General features: G+C 44.9%; 1 protein-coding gene across 1 annotated transcript; it reads left to right on the top strand.

Moving 5' to 3' along the window:
• The first annotated feature begins 79 nt into the window (after positions 1–79).
• On the top strand, positions 80–14,764 carry SIN3B (SIN3 transcription regulator family member B). The gene is made up of 19 exons (XM_054805743.1): positions 80–340; positions 931–1,037; positions 1,571–1,724; positions 2,734–2,997; positions 3,378–3,521; positions 3,777–3,899; positions 4,410–4,499; positions 4,936–5,054; positions 5,503–5,710; positions 6,432–6,548; positions 6,914–7,152; positions 7,884–8,067; positions 8,293–8,887; positions 9,368–9,537; positions 10,083–10,256; positions 10,512–10,604; positions 10,924–11,018; positions 11,450–11,654; positions 12,041–14,764. The coding sequence occupies exons 1-19, from the start codon at positions 242–244 to the stop codon at positions 12,269–12,271; spliced, it is 3,411 nt and encodes a 1,136-aa protein (XP_054661718.1). The 5' UTR covers positions 80–241; the 3' UTR covers positions 12,272–14,764.
• The last annotated feature ends 1,501 nt before the right edge of the window (positions 14,765–16,265 follow it).

Genomic DNA, 16,265 nt, shown 5'->3' with positions numbered 1-16,265 from the left:
CCCGCCATGGCGGTTGAACGGCCGGAAGCAGGGCGCGCCTCGGGCTGACACCGACGGCGGCCGCGAAGGCTCCGCTCCGCGCCGCGCCGCGCCGGGCCGGGCCGGGCCGGGCCAGGCCGTGGCGCGCGGGCGTACGGGCGGGCGGACGGACGGGCGGGCCGGCCGGCCGGCGGCGCCGTGCGCGCTGACGCAGACGCTCCGCACGCGCTGACGGGGGGCGCGCTGCTGCCTGACTCCCAACATGGCGGCGGGGGGCGGCGGCGGCGGCCGGGGGGGCAGCGCCCCACGGTGGGGCGGTGGCGGCGGCCGGGCCGCGGCGCAGGAGAAGCTGCCGGTGCATGTGAGTGCGGTGACCGCCCCGGCGGCCAGGCCCGCTGTGATTTCCTCCTTGCCCCCCTCCCCTCCCCTCCCCTCCCCTCCCCCGCGAAGGGCCGCTCCCCGCCGCCCTCGACCCCCCGGGTCTTGGCCCCCTCCGCCCTCGGCGCCTGTCCCCCCCGCCGGTACCGTGGGGGTGCCCCGGGGCCTTCTCCCCCTGGTGCCGGGGGGCATCCCCACCCACCTTCCCCGGTCCGTGAGGTCCCCCCGGGCCTGTTCCCCCCTCCGCTGTAGCGCGCGCTTCTTACGCAGCCCGATCGTTCTTCTCCGGTACCGCGGTCATCCTCCCCGGGGGCCTGTTCCCCTCTCCCCAGTACCGTGCCCCCTCTGTGCCCTGCCAACCTCCTGCAGCACTGTGAGGCGCACCTTCCCCACCAGGGCCTGCCTTCCTCAGGGCCTCCTCGGCTGGTACCCTGTGCCCCTCCCTGGGTCACTCCCCCTTCCCCGGTGCTGTGGGGCTCCCCCCGGGGCCTGTTCCCACCTCCTTCAGTGCCCGTGGGGTGCCCCAGGGCCTGTTCCCCCTTCCTGGGCCTCACCCACGTTCTTGCCCCACAGGTGGAAGATGCACTCTCCTACCTGGACCAGGTGAAGATCCGCTTTGGCAGTGACCCTGCCACCTACAACGGCTTCCTGGAGATCATGAAAGAGTTCAAGAGCCAGAGGTAACTCCTGGGGAACTCCTCAGCCTTTGCAGGGGTGTCTCTGCCTCTGTGGGGTCCCCCAGCCTTCACACAATCTTTCCGCCTCCGCAGACACACAGGCCGCCTTGCTGGCCTGTCCCCCATTAGTGCAATCCCTAGACACTGGAGGTGGAGGGTCTCCATCTTCCCATCATTTTCCAGAGACAAAATCCATGGGGAAAGACAGATCTATTTTTACTCCCCACTCTGAAAAGCAGATCTTGAAAATAAGCAAAGAAGTTTGAGTGCAGAGCCTCTCTGTGGTCTGCCAGCCCTAGAGGTGATGGCTGTCTCACCTGTTTGGGGTAACCTGCACACTCATGCCTCCCAGTATGAGGCTGTAGTGGATGGCAGTCATTATCTTGGGCTAATTTCTAGGGACTGAGATTCCCAAACTTGCTTGTTAAAAAAATGCACCTCTAAGAAGCCAGATGCTTCACATACCTCTGTAATTTGCTAGGCTTAACTTCTGTTTCTGATTTGGGTACAAGTAACGAACTCTTCTCGATTTTTAGCATTGACACACCTGGAGTAATCCGACGTGTTTCACAGCTTTTCCATGAGCATCCCGACCTCATTGTAGGATTCAATGCTTTCCTCCCTCTGGGCTACAGGATAGAAATTCCAAAGAATGGGAAGTTAAGTATACAGTCACCTTTGAATAGTCAGGTAGGTGATAGAGCTCATATTCTCTAAATAAATTCTGTTACATATGTCGCTATACACATCTCTTGCACAGTTTAAGCCATGTAGATTTACGTGTCTTGCATGTTGCTAAAGTTTTTACATGGTTTTCAAAGTCTGTGACAATGGGTATAATATAAATTTAAATATTTATTTTCAAGCCAGTTGTTAGTTTAGCTTACACAAGAATGATATTCCTGCATGAAGTGCCACTTCAACTCCAAATACTTCAGTCACATTTGAAAACTGAAATTGTAATTGGCTTGACACGTTTATTCTCGGCATGTGGTGCGTGTAGTGACAAATTTCAAAAAGAGATCCTGGAAGAATCGCATTTCCAGTCTCCCGCTGAGAAACTGGGAAATGTGTTTAGGCAATAGGCAAGAAATACACCTCAGGTATTGCCCTGCAATTGCTAACATCTCGCAATGAAAGATGTCTGATGTAATACAGATGGATACATACTGGCCTCTGCTTCTTTTTTCTTGTTGTTGTGTGGTCGTGGAGGCTGAAACAGCTATTACCTGAATTATACTGATAAACTTGTGGTTTAATTAGTAGCAGTAAATATCTTTTAGATCTCAGTTCTCTTAGATCTCTCTGTTGCTTAGAAATTTAGCATCTTTAAGAGCCTGATGTTTTAATGTGTTTCTTAAAACTGACAGTTCCTCTGAAATGAAACAGTGGTAACAGAAACTGCAGTGCGTGTTGTTTGGTCCACCCTCTCAAAAGTGTAGTGGATAATGCAGTGACAGTCCAAAGCGGTAACGAGTTAGATTGTTCGTAAGCCAGATACAACTTAGGGGATATTTTTAACTGATGGTGTTAATAGACTAGGTAGGGAAATTAACTGGCTAATTAAATCTTCTTTCTTTCTTCTTCATGTGGTAATCTTTTTTAGCTAAACAGCTTGAACATCCTGATGCTGGATTGTTGTTGAACGTGTACCTATGTTTCTGTACAAGTCGCTGTCTTGTGTGTCTTATGCCACTAGGTGCCCTCCGAGCCTGTTCCCAGCGCTCTCCCTGGCAGCGGGCTGCTGCTGCATTACTCCCAGGAGAATTCGCACAATCACAGTGACTGCTCCGAGGAGTTTAGGCAACAGCTTCCATACAAAGAAGATAAATCCCAAATTCCTTTGGAGTCCGATTCTGTGGAGTTCAATAATGCTATCAGTTACGTGAATAAGATCAAAACACGTTTCCTTGACCATCCAGAAATTTACAGATCCTTTTTAGAAATTCTTCATACTTACCAGGTAAAAAGTCTTCCACATAAGAGATTGTGGGTTTGCACAGTAGTTGTTGCCAAATGAAATGTCTGCCTATTGAACAGACTTATACAGTTCCCAACCACTAGCCTTTGTCCAACAAGCACCTCATAGATATTCACCTGAAATGGCAAAAGTGTGGAAATTGTAGAACTTTCCAGGCTGTGAGGTGTAAAGGGGTCATATCTTGCCAACCTTCAGTCACTTTAGTGATATTCTCAGGGAAAAGATGCACGGTAAGAACCTTGGGCTCTCTGATAGTTATTTCAAGTTCGTGTAGCGTGAGGTTTTTGGCTGAGTTGATGAGTTTTCTTGCCTAGTGAGGTATGGTTTTGATTCTGTTTAACATCTGTGCGTATCTTTTTTAGAAAGAACAGCTGAACACTAAAGGCCGACCCTTTCGAGGCATGTCAGAGGAAGAAGTGTTTACTGAAGTAGCAAATCTGTTCAGGGGACAGGAGGATCTGCTTTCTGAGTTTGGACAGTTCCTCCCAGAGGCTAAAAGGTCTTTGGTACGTGTGTGCTTAGAACAAGGCAGAATATTGAATACTCTCTGTTTGTGTGTCAAATACATAAATAAGCTTTAGGAATGCAAAACATTATGGAAAAACATACAGCAAGTAGATGAACTTTGCTCCTCTTTGTTATTTGAAATTTCGCAGAACAGGTGACTTAACTACATGCTCTGCGTCCTGTTCAGATAGATAGGATTCTGTATTTGTGCCAGTCGAGAAGAGAACATCTAAATCATCATTTATTTACTTCAGTTCACAGGAAACGGACCATGTGAAGTGAACAGTGTCCAAAAAACCGAGCATGAGAAGAACATGGAACACAGCAAAAAGCGATCCAGACCACTGCTGTTGCGTCCTGTTTCTGGCCCAGCAAAGGTATCTTTTAGCAAGTAAAAACTTAGAATAACCTGATATTACTCGTTGTGTTTAGATAATTGCTTAAAGTTGTAATGAGTAACATCTTTGAGGCATGTAGGTGTTAGGTAGGAGAAACAAAATTTACAAGCTATCTTAAAAATAAGAATTACTGTAGAAAAAGGGAATTTTTAAAGTATGTTTATATGTGTGCAGTAACATCTCGAATACTAAATGTCGAGACCTTCTGTACTAAGTATTGGCCCTGGAAAGGGAGAATTTATTGCTTCTACAAAGGAATCTTTCTTTGGAATTCTTTCTGAAGTGATCCTGTTTTTTGTTGTATCTTCTTCTTAGCTGGGAGTGATTTGATAGAGATTGGTGTGGAGGGCTTGACACAGCAATGGTAGATCACTGTTTCGGAAATAGGGAGTTTCAGCTTTTGCAGAGAGCTGTTATATGTCAGTGAAGTGGAATTTGATAGCATTTGAGTCACAACACTTTAAATATAACTGCTTGTTCTTTTAACAGAAGAAAATGAAACTGCGAGGTACCAAAGATCTGTCAGTAGCGACAGTGGGAAAATACGGAACACTGCAAGAGTTTTCCTTCTTTGACAAGGTCAGTATTTGGCCTGCTCTCACATTCTGTGGACTTATTTTTTAGCCATTGGTGTGGTTATTACTTCGTTTTCTGTGCAATCTGTGTGCCAGCAGTTAGCAATTGCCTGACTTTTCATGGGTTAGAGAAAGACAAACCAAGAAAAGAGAAAACAAGTGGGTTTGGAAGATGAATAGAAACTGATAATTAATGTTTTCCTGAATGCTTGTCTCTTACAGACATGCCTTTGTCTATTTTTCAGTGACGTTTCCTCATGCTACCATCTGTAGTTACTAGATTATTGCTTGAAACTGGGCATTTTTGTGCATATTCTCTTTTATGTTAGTATGCAGGCAGAGGTTTGTCACTGTACCCATGGTTCAGTTTACTTAGAATATGAACTAAATAAAACTGGAGTTGAAGCGATCCAATCATTTCTCTCCAAACTGTGCTTTAGGTGCGTAGAGTGCTAAAGAGTCAGGAAGTCTACGAAAATTTTCTCCGTTGCATTGCTCTCTTCAACCAGGAGTTGGTCTCTGGCTCTGAGTTGCTCCAGCTCGTTACACCGTTTTTAGGGTAAGTTACTAAATCACTGGGGACAGAGAATCTCATGATTTCTGGAGGGTGATCTCTCTTCAATCTCCCTGTTCCTATCTCTCAAAATACAATACAGGAATAAACATGAAATCTCAGGGCAGAGCTGTGGAAGGAGAAATAGTTCTAGCTCTGACGAGAGCCTCTCGTGCTGTTTGGCTTCCAAGAGGAGAGGGCAAGGATCAGTGACTCCTCAGTCAGTTAAGGGGTGTATTCCTGAAGCTGTGAAGGGAAATCCTTTTCCTGCCTTAAGTCAAAAAAACCTAAAGTAATTCAGAGAGAATGATAACAGAGGTAAAACGTTGGTGAAAGATTTCTCACTGCAATGCTAAGTGAGTTTAGATTTTCTCCCTCACTTTTATGACACATATTAGCCACCCTAAAACCATCAGAGTGGAATAACAAAATACTCTTACTTGTGTTTTTGAAGGAAATTTCCAGAACTCTTTGCACAGTTCAAGTCTTTTCTTGGTGTGAAAGAGCTTTCATTTGCTTCTCCACTGAGTGACCGATCTGGGGATGGAATGAGTCGGGAAATTGATTACGCTTCCTGCAAACGCATAGGATCGAGTTACCGGGCTCTCCCCAAAACCTATCAGCAGCCAAAGTGCAGTGGAAGAACAGCCATTTGCAAGGAGGTACTTTGGGATCCACCTACTCAATCCCTGAACGCACATTGCACTTAGAGAAGTTGAAGTTGTTAGTGCTACAGCTTCTGCATGTAGATTCCCCTCTTTAATGCTGAGTAGCCACCTTTAATCTCACATCAGTTATGCATCCAATTTATTGAAATAGGAGTATCCGCATGCATTTTACTAATTTTATCTAAACCCATCTTGAATTGCATCTTTCACTTGAGTATCTTTTGAGTCTGTGTGCATACACAAATTTATCCTATAGACAGAAAAGAATATTAAATAGCCTAAAATTAATTTTCTAGCAGTGGACTAGTATGGCCTTTAGAAACAATTTTTCTCCTGAAAGAGGACAGTAAGCCAGTGTCTTAAGCCCTGTTCTGAGTGAGAACAGACTTGTGCAGCATAGGTGCTCCCACCTCTCCCTGTTGTTGGCAACTCTGTCGCCTTTACTTACAGTTGCTGGTTACGGCAGAGTGATCTCTGCTTTGTGACATGATGGTGAAGGTGCTTTGGAGTTTTCTGAGCAGGGCCCTGGCACAGTACCGCACAGACCTCTGATCTGAGGAGCAGTTCATGACAGTGACTTGTGAAGTAGGTCTGCAACTTCCAATAGAAACTCAGGGGCGAACTGTGCAAAAATAAAAGGGAGAAGTATCAGACCCCATTAGAACAGCTCTAGGTTTATAAGACTGTTCAATGTCATGTCTTTGCACTCTTGCAGGTGTTAAATGATACCTGGGTTTCATTTCCATCCTGGTCTGAGGACTCCACTTTTGTCAGCTCCAAGAAGACTCCTTATGAGGAGCAGTTGCACCGCTGTGAAGATGAGCGGTTTGAGGTACCTATGCTACTGAGCTTCCTTTCCGCCTGTCTGCCTCCTCAGAAATCAAAACTTCTAGCTATGAGGATTTTGACTGAATTAATTGGTGTCCAATTACTGAAAGTTCTCATAGTGCTCACTGGTTTGAGCTAGATTTTGGTGTTTTCCACTTGCTTGGAGTCTAATAGTTCTTTCTAGGCATGAGTCCAGTTCTAAAAAGCATGTTACCTTTGGGAGAACTGGCGGAGGTTTATTTTCCTGTAAGAAACCTTGCTGATGCTTCTTAGCTCCACCCAGCGGGACTGGAACGCATGCCACAAACCTGGTCTCCATTTTCCTGCTCTGCCTGTTCTTACAGTCTGTCTTTTGTGAACTCTTAACAGTTGGATGTTGTCTTGGAGACCAATTTAGCCACAATACGTGTGCTGGAGAGCGTGCAGAAAAAACTGTCACGACTGACTCAAGAGGATCAGGAAAAATTTCGACTGGATGATTGCTTGGGAGGCACATCAGAAGTGATCCAGCGCAGGGCCATCTATCGCATCTATGGTGATAAAGCACCAGAGATCATTGAAAGTCTTAAGAAAAACCCAGTTACTGCAGTTCCTGTTGTTCTTAAGAGGTAATTCCTGTTCTCCTGTGCTCACCTGGGATCTTTAAGAAACTGATACAGGATTGTAAAGCTTGTTTTTTTCCAAAAGTAAGTGACTCGGTTTTCACTTACTTAGATTTTCGTGCAGGACAGAAATAGGAAAGAAAGTAGTTTTTTGTTAAAGTGACAAATGTTTTAGCAGATTCTTAGAAATACCTAAAAATACTTCAGTAGGTTATTGAAGATGTTTCTTTCTAAAAATATTTCAGCTGCTTATTGAAAATACTTCTTTCTGTATTGAAACTTCTCAGACTGTGCTTAAAGCAAACCCACAATTTTTGGTTAGATTTGGAAGTGAACTATTTTTGAGTTTTAAGTCCAGTATATTTCACTGTATTTCTGGTAGGTGGTTGTGAGTACTTCAGTTATCTTAAAAAAAACAACACATAAAACTCCCCAAAATAAACCCCAGAAACTCTTTGCAAAGCTGAAAGATTCTGTGAGAGGAGCTCTAGGGAGAACGTTAAGGTGCTGAAAACCATTGCGGATTTCTAGACTTCCTCCTGAGCATTTTTAAACAACTGTTTTCTGTAGATGTTGTTTCAAAAGATCACTCCTCTTCAGTGGTGGTGTTTACTTATTTATTACTTCCAGGAACACTGAAAAGTTTTTGGTGCATCACAGTTGGCTACCTTTAAAATGCTTTGTGTGTATTTCTGTCGTTGTCTTTTTGAACTGAGAGAGATTATACGTTTACGCAGATTGAAAGCGAAAGAGGAGGAATGGCGGGAGGCCCAGCAGGGCTTCAACAAAATTTGGCGGGAGCAGTATGAGAAAGCCTACCTGAAGTCCCTCGACCACCAGGCCGTCAACTTCAAACAAAATGACACCAAAGCTTTGCGCTCCAAGAGCTTGCTGAACGAAATTGAGAGTGTCTATGATGAGGTGCGTATGCTAGTAAATAACTCTTCCCGTGTGTCTGTCATTTATAGTATTATCTAGATGTTTACGTAGCACCTGGGACCTTGTTGAAGTGGTAGTGCTCTGAAGAGTTCTCAGTCGAAAACAACTGTCCCAAGCAGAGCGTTAACACTGGCTTATTTCTTCTGGCAGGAATGGCTCTTGAGCATGGATTGGAAGGATCTTTATCTATTTGTCTCTTGATTACAGCATCAGGAGCAGCACTCAGAGGGGAGAAGTTCGTCCACAAATGAGCCTCATCTTATCTTTATCTATGAAGATAAGCAGATTTTGGAAGATGCAGCATCTCTTATCAGCTATTATGTAAAAAGACAGCCTACTATCCAAAAGGAGGATCAAGCAACCATCCGGCAGATAGTGCATCACTTCATACCTGAGCTGTTTTTCTCTCAGCCCCCTGAGCACAGTATTTCTGAAGAATCAACAGATGAGGACAGAGAAAACCATCAGGGGCAGAACCTGGATACTCCTGAGCTACGGAAAAAACATGTGCCTGGGCCTCCAAGCAGTCCTTTGGAGGCAAAAACAACCTTCTGTGATGTTACAGCTGCTGAGCCCCACAACACTCTGGATGATGTTTACAGTCTATTCTTTGTCAATAATAATTGGTATTTCTTCCTCCGCCTTCACCAGACTCTGTGCTCAAGGCTCCTAAAGATTTATCGTCAAGCTCAGAAGCAGCTTCTTGAATATCGGACTGAAAAAGAGAGAGAGAAACTCCTTTGTGAGGGAAGAAAAGAAAAAACCAATGATCCAGCCATGGAACTAAGACTGAAGCAACCAAGTAAGAATAATCCGGGGCATAGTCCATTCTTAACACTCTGGTCACTAGTGCTCAGTTGTGTATATCTGAGTATCCGAGACTAGCAGGCAAGGCTGTAGAGTTACGAACCTCCGCTCTATTTGTGATTTGTGCATACAGCTAATTTAACAGGATAGCTAGCTTGTAATTTATCTTCTGAGGACTCTCATGCGTAGGTCATGGAGACTTCATGCAAGCCCACTGTTGTCAGATGTTCTGAAGTGTCTCGTTGTATTAATCTGTAACTTTGATTTAAAATGTAAATGGCTCCACAATAGTGAACTGCACAAGGCAGTCACAGAAGTGTGTGAGCTAAAACTGTCTCCTTACAGAGACTTGTCTGTCTGCAGGCGTGTTCTCAGTACAGGATGTCACGGTTCTTAAGCACTGCTGTCCCTTCTGTCTCTTGAGTTCACTCTACCTCTTACGTGCACTAAGTGACTGCACTTTTCCCTTACCCAGGTGAGGTGGAACTGGAGGAGTACTACCCTGCCTTCCTGGATATGGTGAGGAGTCTGCTGGATGGAAATATTGACCCAACGCAGTACGAGGACACTCTGAGGGAGATGTTCACTATCCATGCCTATATTGGCTTTACTATGGACAAACTGGTGCAGAATATTGTCCGCCAGGTAACTAATTTGATGGCTGTGCTGTTTGTTTGGGGGTTGCACATCTCCCTTCTATAGACAGTAGCCCGTAATGCAAGGACTTGCTAAACTTAAAGCAAATTCATAGAAAAGTTCTGTATGTGGGGAAACACTCTAACAGAAGTTCAGTGAGATAGTTTAGCTTCAGTACAGGCACCGCCTTAGGGGATTTGTTTCTTTCTGGCCTTTTCCAACATTTTTGGAGTTCCAGTCTTTTCAAAGTTCTGCCATTCCCAAAATACATCTAAGGCAAAAAAAAAAAAATAGTAGTCCAGTCCTTTTTACTCAAATCTGTCTTCTAGTTGTAGTTTTGTTACAGTTAAGGCGCATCAGCCCCTCACTCTTCTGTTCCTTTTGTTGCAAAGTAATGAAAAAGAGAGCGAAATGTGTGAAGTCTCTGGAGTTAAAACTTTGCTGCTTTGTCTGTGGTGTGATGCTGTGCTGAGTTTTGTGCTCCTTTCATAGCACTTTATTAGTTAACTCTTGGCCCAGACTTGCTGACTGAATCACCCCTTTTTTAATGGAAGCTTCACCACCTAGTGAGTGATGACATCTGCCTGAAAGTTGTTGAGCTCTACTTGAACGAAAGGAAGCGAGGTGCCGCTGGAGGTAACTTATCCTCTAGATGTGTCCGGGCAGCAAAGGAGACCAGCTATCAGTGGAAGGCTGAACGTTGTATGGCGGATGAGAACTGTTTCAAGGTAAGAACTTGCTGCCAGGGAACTTCATAAAGTGACACTTTATGTGGGAGAAATGGGTTTGGAAGCTCCTGAGCAATGCGGAGAGAAGGCACCAAAACCACAGCGTAGCCAGTGAAGTGGCATACTGGCTCCCTGAAAAGCCCTGCTGCTTACTCCTTTCCTAGCTCCTATTTGTTGTCCAAATGACTTGTGAATATACAGCATTTTATTGTGATACCATGTGGCCAATGTCTTGTGCCTGTAACTTTATTACAGGTAATGTTTCTTCAGCGGAAAGGACAGGTTATCATGACCATTGAGCTTCTGGATACGGAAGAAACCCAGACAGAAGATCCCGTGGAAGTCCAGGTAATATCACAGTGACCATGTGGTCTGCTGTACCACAGACAAAGCGGATGTCTAAGAACGCTTTCCCGCTTTCTTGTTCCCAAATGTGAGGCTTTCCCAGGAGGAGAAGTTTACCTGGGAGGTGGGAAGATTACATGTGGGGCTGTGGTCACTGACAGAAACGGGTATGTTAGCAAAAGAGTTTCAACGTAAATCAGCTTGGAGTTGAGTGAGATACCAGCAGCTTCAGAAAAAGCAGCTTGGAAATAAACTTTTTTTTGCAGTGATGTTTGTCTTGATGAGAGCGAAATCTGACTTGAAATTGATCTCTCTTGGGTAGCACCTGGCTAACTACATGGAGCAGTATGTTGGGGTAGAAGGAGCTCCGAACAACCAGAATGATGGCTTCTTATTGAAACCGGTCTTTTTGCAAAGGTAAGCATGTTCCCTTTCCTGAGTCATACCTGCAGCAGTTGGTACTGCTTCCTCTGCGTATGTGGCAGTGATTTTAGGTGATGTGCCGTACAAGCAACTCTAGGGACGTGCACTCACCTTTGAGGTCCAAAGGGGCTGCTGTAGTCCAATGCATTGCCTAAGAATGCTGAAGAAAAAAATCGTGACCGCTGCATTGAGGTTTGTTTATGAAACTGTGTTTAGAATGGAGTGGGACTGTCTAAGCAGTCCCTTCTGGAGGAATTTGCGGTCTAATTTGTTCCCGTTTCACTAAATATTTGTCAGTGGAATGGAGAAAGTCTGAAAACTAAATGTGGCAATACAAATTTCATACTTGTGCTGTCTGCTCTGCTAGCTCAAGAGAACGGGTAACCAAGTGTGACACATGCTTCCTAAGCCTCATTTTGTTCTAGAAACCTAAAAAAGTTTCGCAAGTGGCAATGTAAGCAAGTGAGAGCTCTGCGTAGCGAAGTGAAGAGCTCCTGGAAGAGGCTGATCGGGGTGGAAAGTGCCTGCAACGTGGACTGCCGGTTCAAGCTCAACACCCACAAGATGATGTTCATCATGAACTCGGAGGATTACATGTACAGGCGGGGAGCTCTCTGCCGAGCCAAGCAGGTGCATCTCCTATTACTCTCTCTGCAGCTCAGGCAGTAGCAGAGGTTGAGGATGTGAGCCAAAAGACAGGTACTGATAAGAAGTCTTGTGGCTGAATTCCTGCAAACTACACCCAGAAGTTACTACTCTGTGTTAGATGAAACGTGGAGGAGAGCTGGTAAATGCTCTGTACTTTGGTTTAGGTTAGCAGCCTTTACTTTACCATGCAAATTTTAAGGGGGAGTGGCAAACATTAAGAAATAGAGATCTTTAAATGCAGGTATGAGGTTTCCTGCTTTACTGTTTCTGTTGTGTTGTAAAGCATGCACATCTCAGATGCACACAGAGGCAAAGGTTTGGCTTCTCCCCCAGAAACCTCTCAGTGATCTTTACTGTCCTGCTTTCAGGTACAGCCAATGGTGCTGCTAAAGCACCACCAGCAGTTTGAAGAGTGGCACAACAGGTGGCTAGAAGAGAATGTGACCATGGAGGCCGTCGATGTAGTTCAAGACTGGCTAATGGGAGATGAAGATGAGGAGATGGTGCCCTGTAAAACAACTTGTGAGACGGTGAATGTCCATGGGGTCCCGGTGAATAGATACAGAGTTCAGTACAGTCGCCGTCCAGCTTCGCCGTGAGCAGAGACTTGTTCTTGGGACCAAGACAAGCAGGAGCATTGCTGGTGAAACACATTTACTCTGAGAATATTGGTGGGAATGCAATGTATGTATTAATAATATTTATCCAAACAGCATTTTACTTTGGATTATGATGTATTTTCCATATGGCATAGACTTGTCTCCTTGCAGTGTAATCCTCCAGCCATCGTGAAGAGGCTTCTAAAAGCTTTACGGGAAGAGGGCTCTCGGCATTGCCATACACTTTTTAGTAGTTTCCTAGCTTTAGGCCGCTGCTGACCAGCCAATACCGGAAGGCTGAGTGAGGGGGTCAGGTTCTGGGCGAACTACCACTAGTGGCTTCATCGGAGATGGAGCTGGGCTGGTGTTTGAGCAGATGCTGGCAGTTGCTTCCACTTTGAAGGGTTTCGTGTTGCCTATCTTCCTGAATTTATGTCGTCTTGGAGCCTGCAGAACTCTTCAGTGTAACATCTGAGTGCCAGTGGGGCTGAGAGCACCTGGCACAGATTGCTGGCCCTGCTACGGGCTGCTTCATTATCTTCACGTACTAATAAGGCAGTGAATGCAGTATTTGTTACTGGTGCTCTGGTGAGAAAAATGCCAAAACCGAGAGAAGAGTGAACGGCGTACTAAACGCTCAAACTCTCCCTCATCCACGAAGTATTTTGGAGTGTGAACTAAGGGGAAGAAACCCTGAGCTGCAGTGCTAGGCAAGAGAGCATTTTTGCGGCGCAAGACAGCCTAGGCCCACAGCTACCCCTCTGCAGGCATGCACCGGATCCCGTGTTGTTGCTTTGTGAACTTACGACCTGCTGCAGACTCTGCCTTCTCAGATCTGGAGCTGCTTGGAGCGTGCGCGTGGGGTGGAATATGCATTGCGAGGTCTGGCCTATTTTTTTTTTTTTTTTTAAATTGTATTTTGCATGTTGATTGGCAGCCTCTGGAGACTGTGTTCTCAGGCGAAGCTTGGCTTTCCTTCTGCATGCCTGGACTCCGTGGTTCTGCTGGGTTGTACCACTTAAATAACATCAGTAGATGGAGCTCTTGCAGCACAGTGTTTGCACTGGATCCAAGGTTTGCCCCAGATACTGCGCTGTTTCTGCTGGGTCAGCACAGATGCTGTATTTGAAGTGACACATGGAAATCTGTAATGGGCACTGTTAGATCCAGCCACAACCATCGTAGACAAGCTTTTCCACCGAACCGTCTGTACTTTAAGCTTTTTTGAAATGAAACCTAGCAAAAAAACCTACTCCGAACCATGCAGAACACTACGTCAATTGTGTGACTTAATCTATTGAAAAATCAAGAAAATTTGTGTCTGTCCTGCAAGCCCACTGTCACTTTGCTCTTGTTTTTTCAGGGGCCGAGGGCCAGCACACTGTCCATGGGGTGTATTACAAACATCATGTCTCGAGGCAGGTCCAGCCTCCTTTCAGCTCTGCTTCCAACTTTTTCCTGGCTTTTGGGGGAATAACCCCACCACCCTGATATTTTTTTGTGGCTTTGATTTTTAGGTTATAATTTCTGCCAGACCTAAGTAGCAGCCTGTAGGATTTGTCCTGGGTTATTTCCACTGTACAACATTTGGTTTTGCAATTGTCTCACTTGGCAGTAGAAAAATTGGCCTTTGGGGTACGTTTAATAGAACACTGTACTGACTCTTTGTCTTTTTTTTTTTTTTTTTTTTGCAAAATAATCTGTAGGAGGGAAGGAGGGAGGCCAGTCTCTGGCATTCATGGCCACTTGCACAACCGCTACCAGCAGAGGACTTTTCATCAAGAACTCATGTTCTCGTTGTCTGGGTCTCTGTTAAGTTTTGGTTTTGGTTACTGAAATGATCTGAAGGTTCTTCCCCTGCTCTTGTTGCAGTAAGTGATAAAAGACACTGACCACGTAGCTCAGTATCTCCCTTTTGCTTCCAGACAGCTCAACAGAATACACCTCAGTCCTATTCGGCTCTCTGCTGTCTTCCAGTGGAGATGACAACTGTGCCAAATTTTATGGTTTTATGATACAGAAAAATGTTTACTAGAAAACAGGTTGCGACTTGTGGCTTCAAATGAATTTGATTCCAAGTGTACCAGGGTGGAGGAAGGTAACATGCCTGTGCACCGTCCTGTTCCACCGCCCCATTTTTAAGTGTACTTCAGGTATTTTTAAGCATCCTTATTTTGTAAACCTTAATTTATAACCTGAACAGATTAAGACTTTCGCCCTTTACGGTGCTATTGTCTCAAAACTGATAGTAGCACATGACATGAATGGAATAAGCAGGCAGTGCAGGATTGAGAGTGGCTTGCTAATGGCTGAGAGTTTAAGCTTGACCGCTGCGTATCTTCTAGCACGACCTTCATTCAAGAGTTTGTTCTTCCATTTTTTTTGAAGGATCTTTGCTTTTGGGCTTGTACTTGCTTTGCCAGCTCTTTGAATGTAGTTTTTTTAATATTTATTTGCACATTCAGGTAAAATAAAATATTGATTTTAAAAGTCTGCAGCTCTCAGTGTTTTAAATTTGTTTTAAATTAATTTAAACTTTCTGACAATCCCCAGAATTGATTGTCTTGCACCTGAAACTGAATTTTAAATGATAGAAAAATGCAATTGAAAAGTTGAACTTCCCTTCAAGCAGTTGCAGCACAGGCTGCAGGATACCATGATTTAGATGGCAGCAAATCTTTAACCTTCCCCATGCCGAGAAGTTAGTGCACAATAAGCGTATGTGGGCTAGCGCACTAGCTAAGGAAAAAAGGAAGTAAGTTTCCTGCAAGCAGCGTGCAGTAGGAGATCCCAGGCAGGAAGATTGTGCCTGTGGCTCCGAACTTACGTGTGCGCTGCCAAGACGTCTTGGAGCAAAGGGCCACAACTGGATGAGAGCGTGGAGATGGTGGGTTGCTGGTTGCTCTGTGCAGAGATAGATTTCAAAGGAAAACATGGTGTAGAGCCAGCAAAGCATATCTTTTTGCAGATTGGTATATTTCTAGCAGCACCTTTGCCATGAGAGGTGTGGTGCAAAAATACAGTCCAGGCCTGGCCCTCACATACTCGCACGCTAAATTCAGCAGACGTTGAAGAAAAGTGACTGATTCCAGTTCCGAAATCTGTAAGCACATCTGCTACAGGTTAAGACAATTCAACTGCAACCATGAAAATAACCCTCCACCCGCCTTTCCCTCAACCTCCCCAAATTCCTGGGTAATAACATGTTTAACTGTGGTCCCTGTGAGCTCCGCATAACAAATGAATGTGTAGATTTTGCAAATTAAGCTGTAGTGATGTGACCCAGATCTGATAGGAGTTTCCTTTACATCACTCTCAACACTTCCGTTGCCATAACAAAAGGCAACTCTGCTTTCTGTGCAGCGTATGACTTGCTCACAGGGAACCGAAGTGGTGTTCTAATAGCAATCCTCTGATGTGTAAATTGCATGGGATAATTTGATTAAAATGATGGTAGTGGCATCTTGGAGGACACAGTCCGCTTTACGCAAGTCTTCTCGCAGAGATCTTGGACTTCTCACAAAGAGGACATTCCTTGTGCTCGAGGGACAGCCAGATCTGACATCACCCAAGAGCGGTTGGAGATCTCAGCAAGTGGACAGCTGTGGCAATGACAGACAGCTTAAAAATATCCTTCAGGTTTGCAGGATGGACTAACAATGAATGGTTTTCTAAATTAAATTAAGAATTGCTAAAGGGAGTACCTGAATTCAGTATTTCATATTTCAGGACTTTTTTTTTTTTTTTTTACATGTTTCCATATCACAGTGATGCACAGAGAGAAAGTTGGGGCTGCGAACTGGTGAGATGTAGTCTAGAGGTACATGTGTAAGCATGCGTTGAGTTTTTCTTCAGCTTTAGCCATTCCTCTGGATTAGAACTAACTCAACCTCAATGAAACTAGAGGTACACTCCACCTTCCACTCATCAAAATTAAAGACTAAATTAAAGTCCAGCAATAATAAACCATACCTGTGCTAAAGGAAGAATCGAA

Source organism: Grus americana, chromosome 28 (assembly GCF_028858705.1).
Source record: "Grus americana isolate bGruAme1 chromosome 28, bGruAme1.mat, whole genome shotgun sequence".
In the NCBI taxonomy this organism is placed as follows: domain Eukaryota; kingdom Metazoa; phylum Chordata; class Aves; order Gruiformes; family Gruidae; genus Grus; species Grus americana.
The sequence above is the reverse complement of the archived record's forward strand: the minus strand, read 5'-3'. Positions and strand labels throughout refer to the sequence as shown.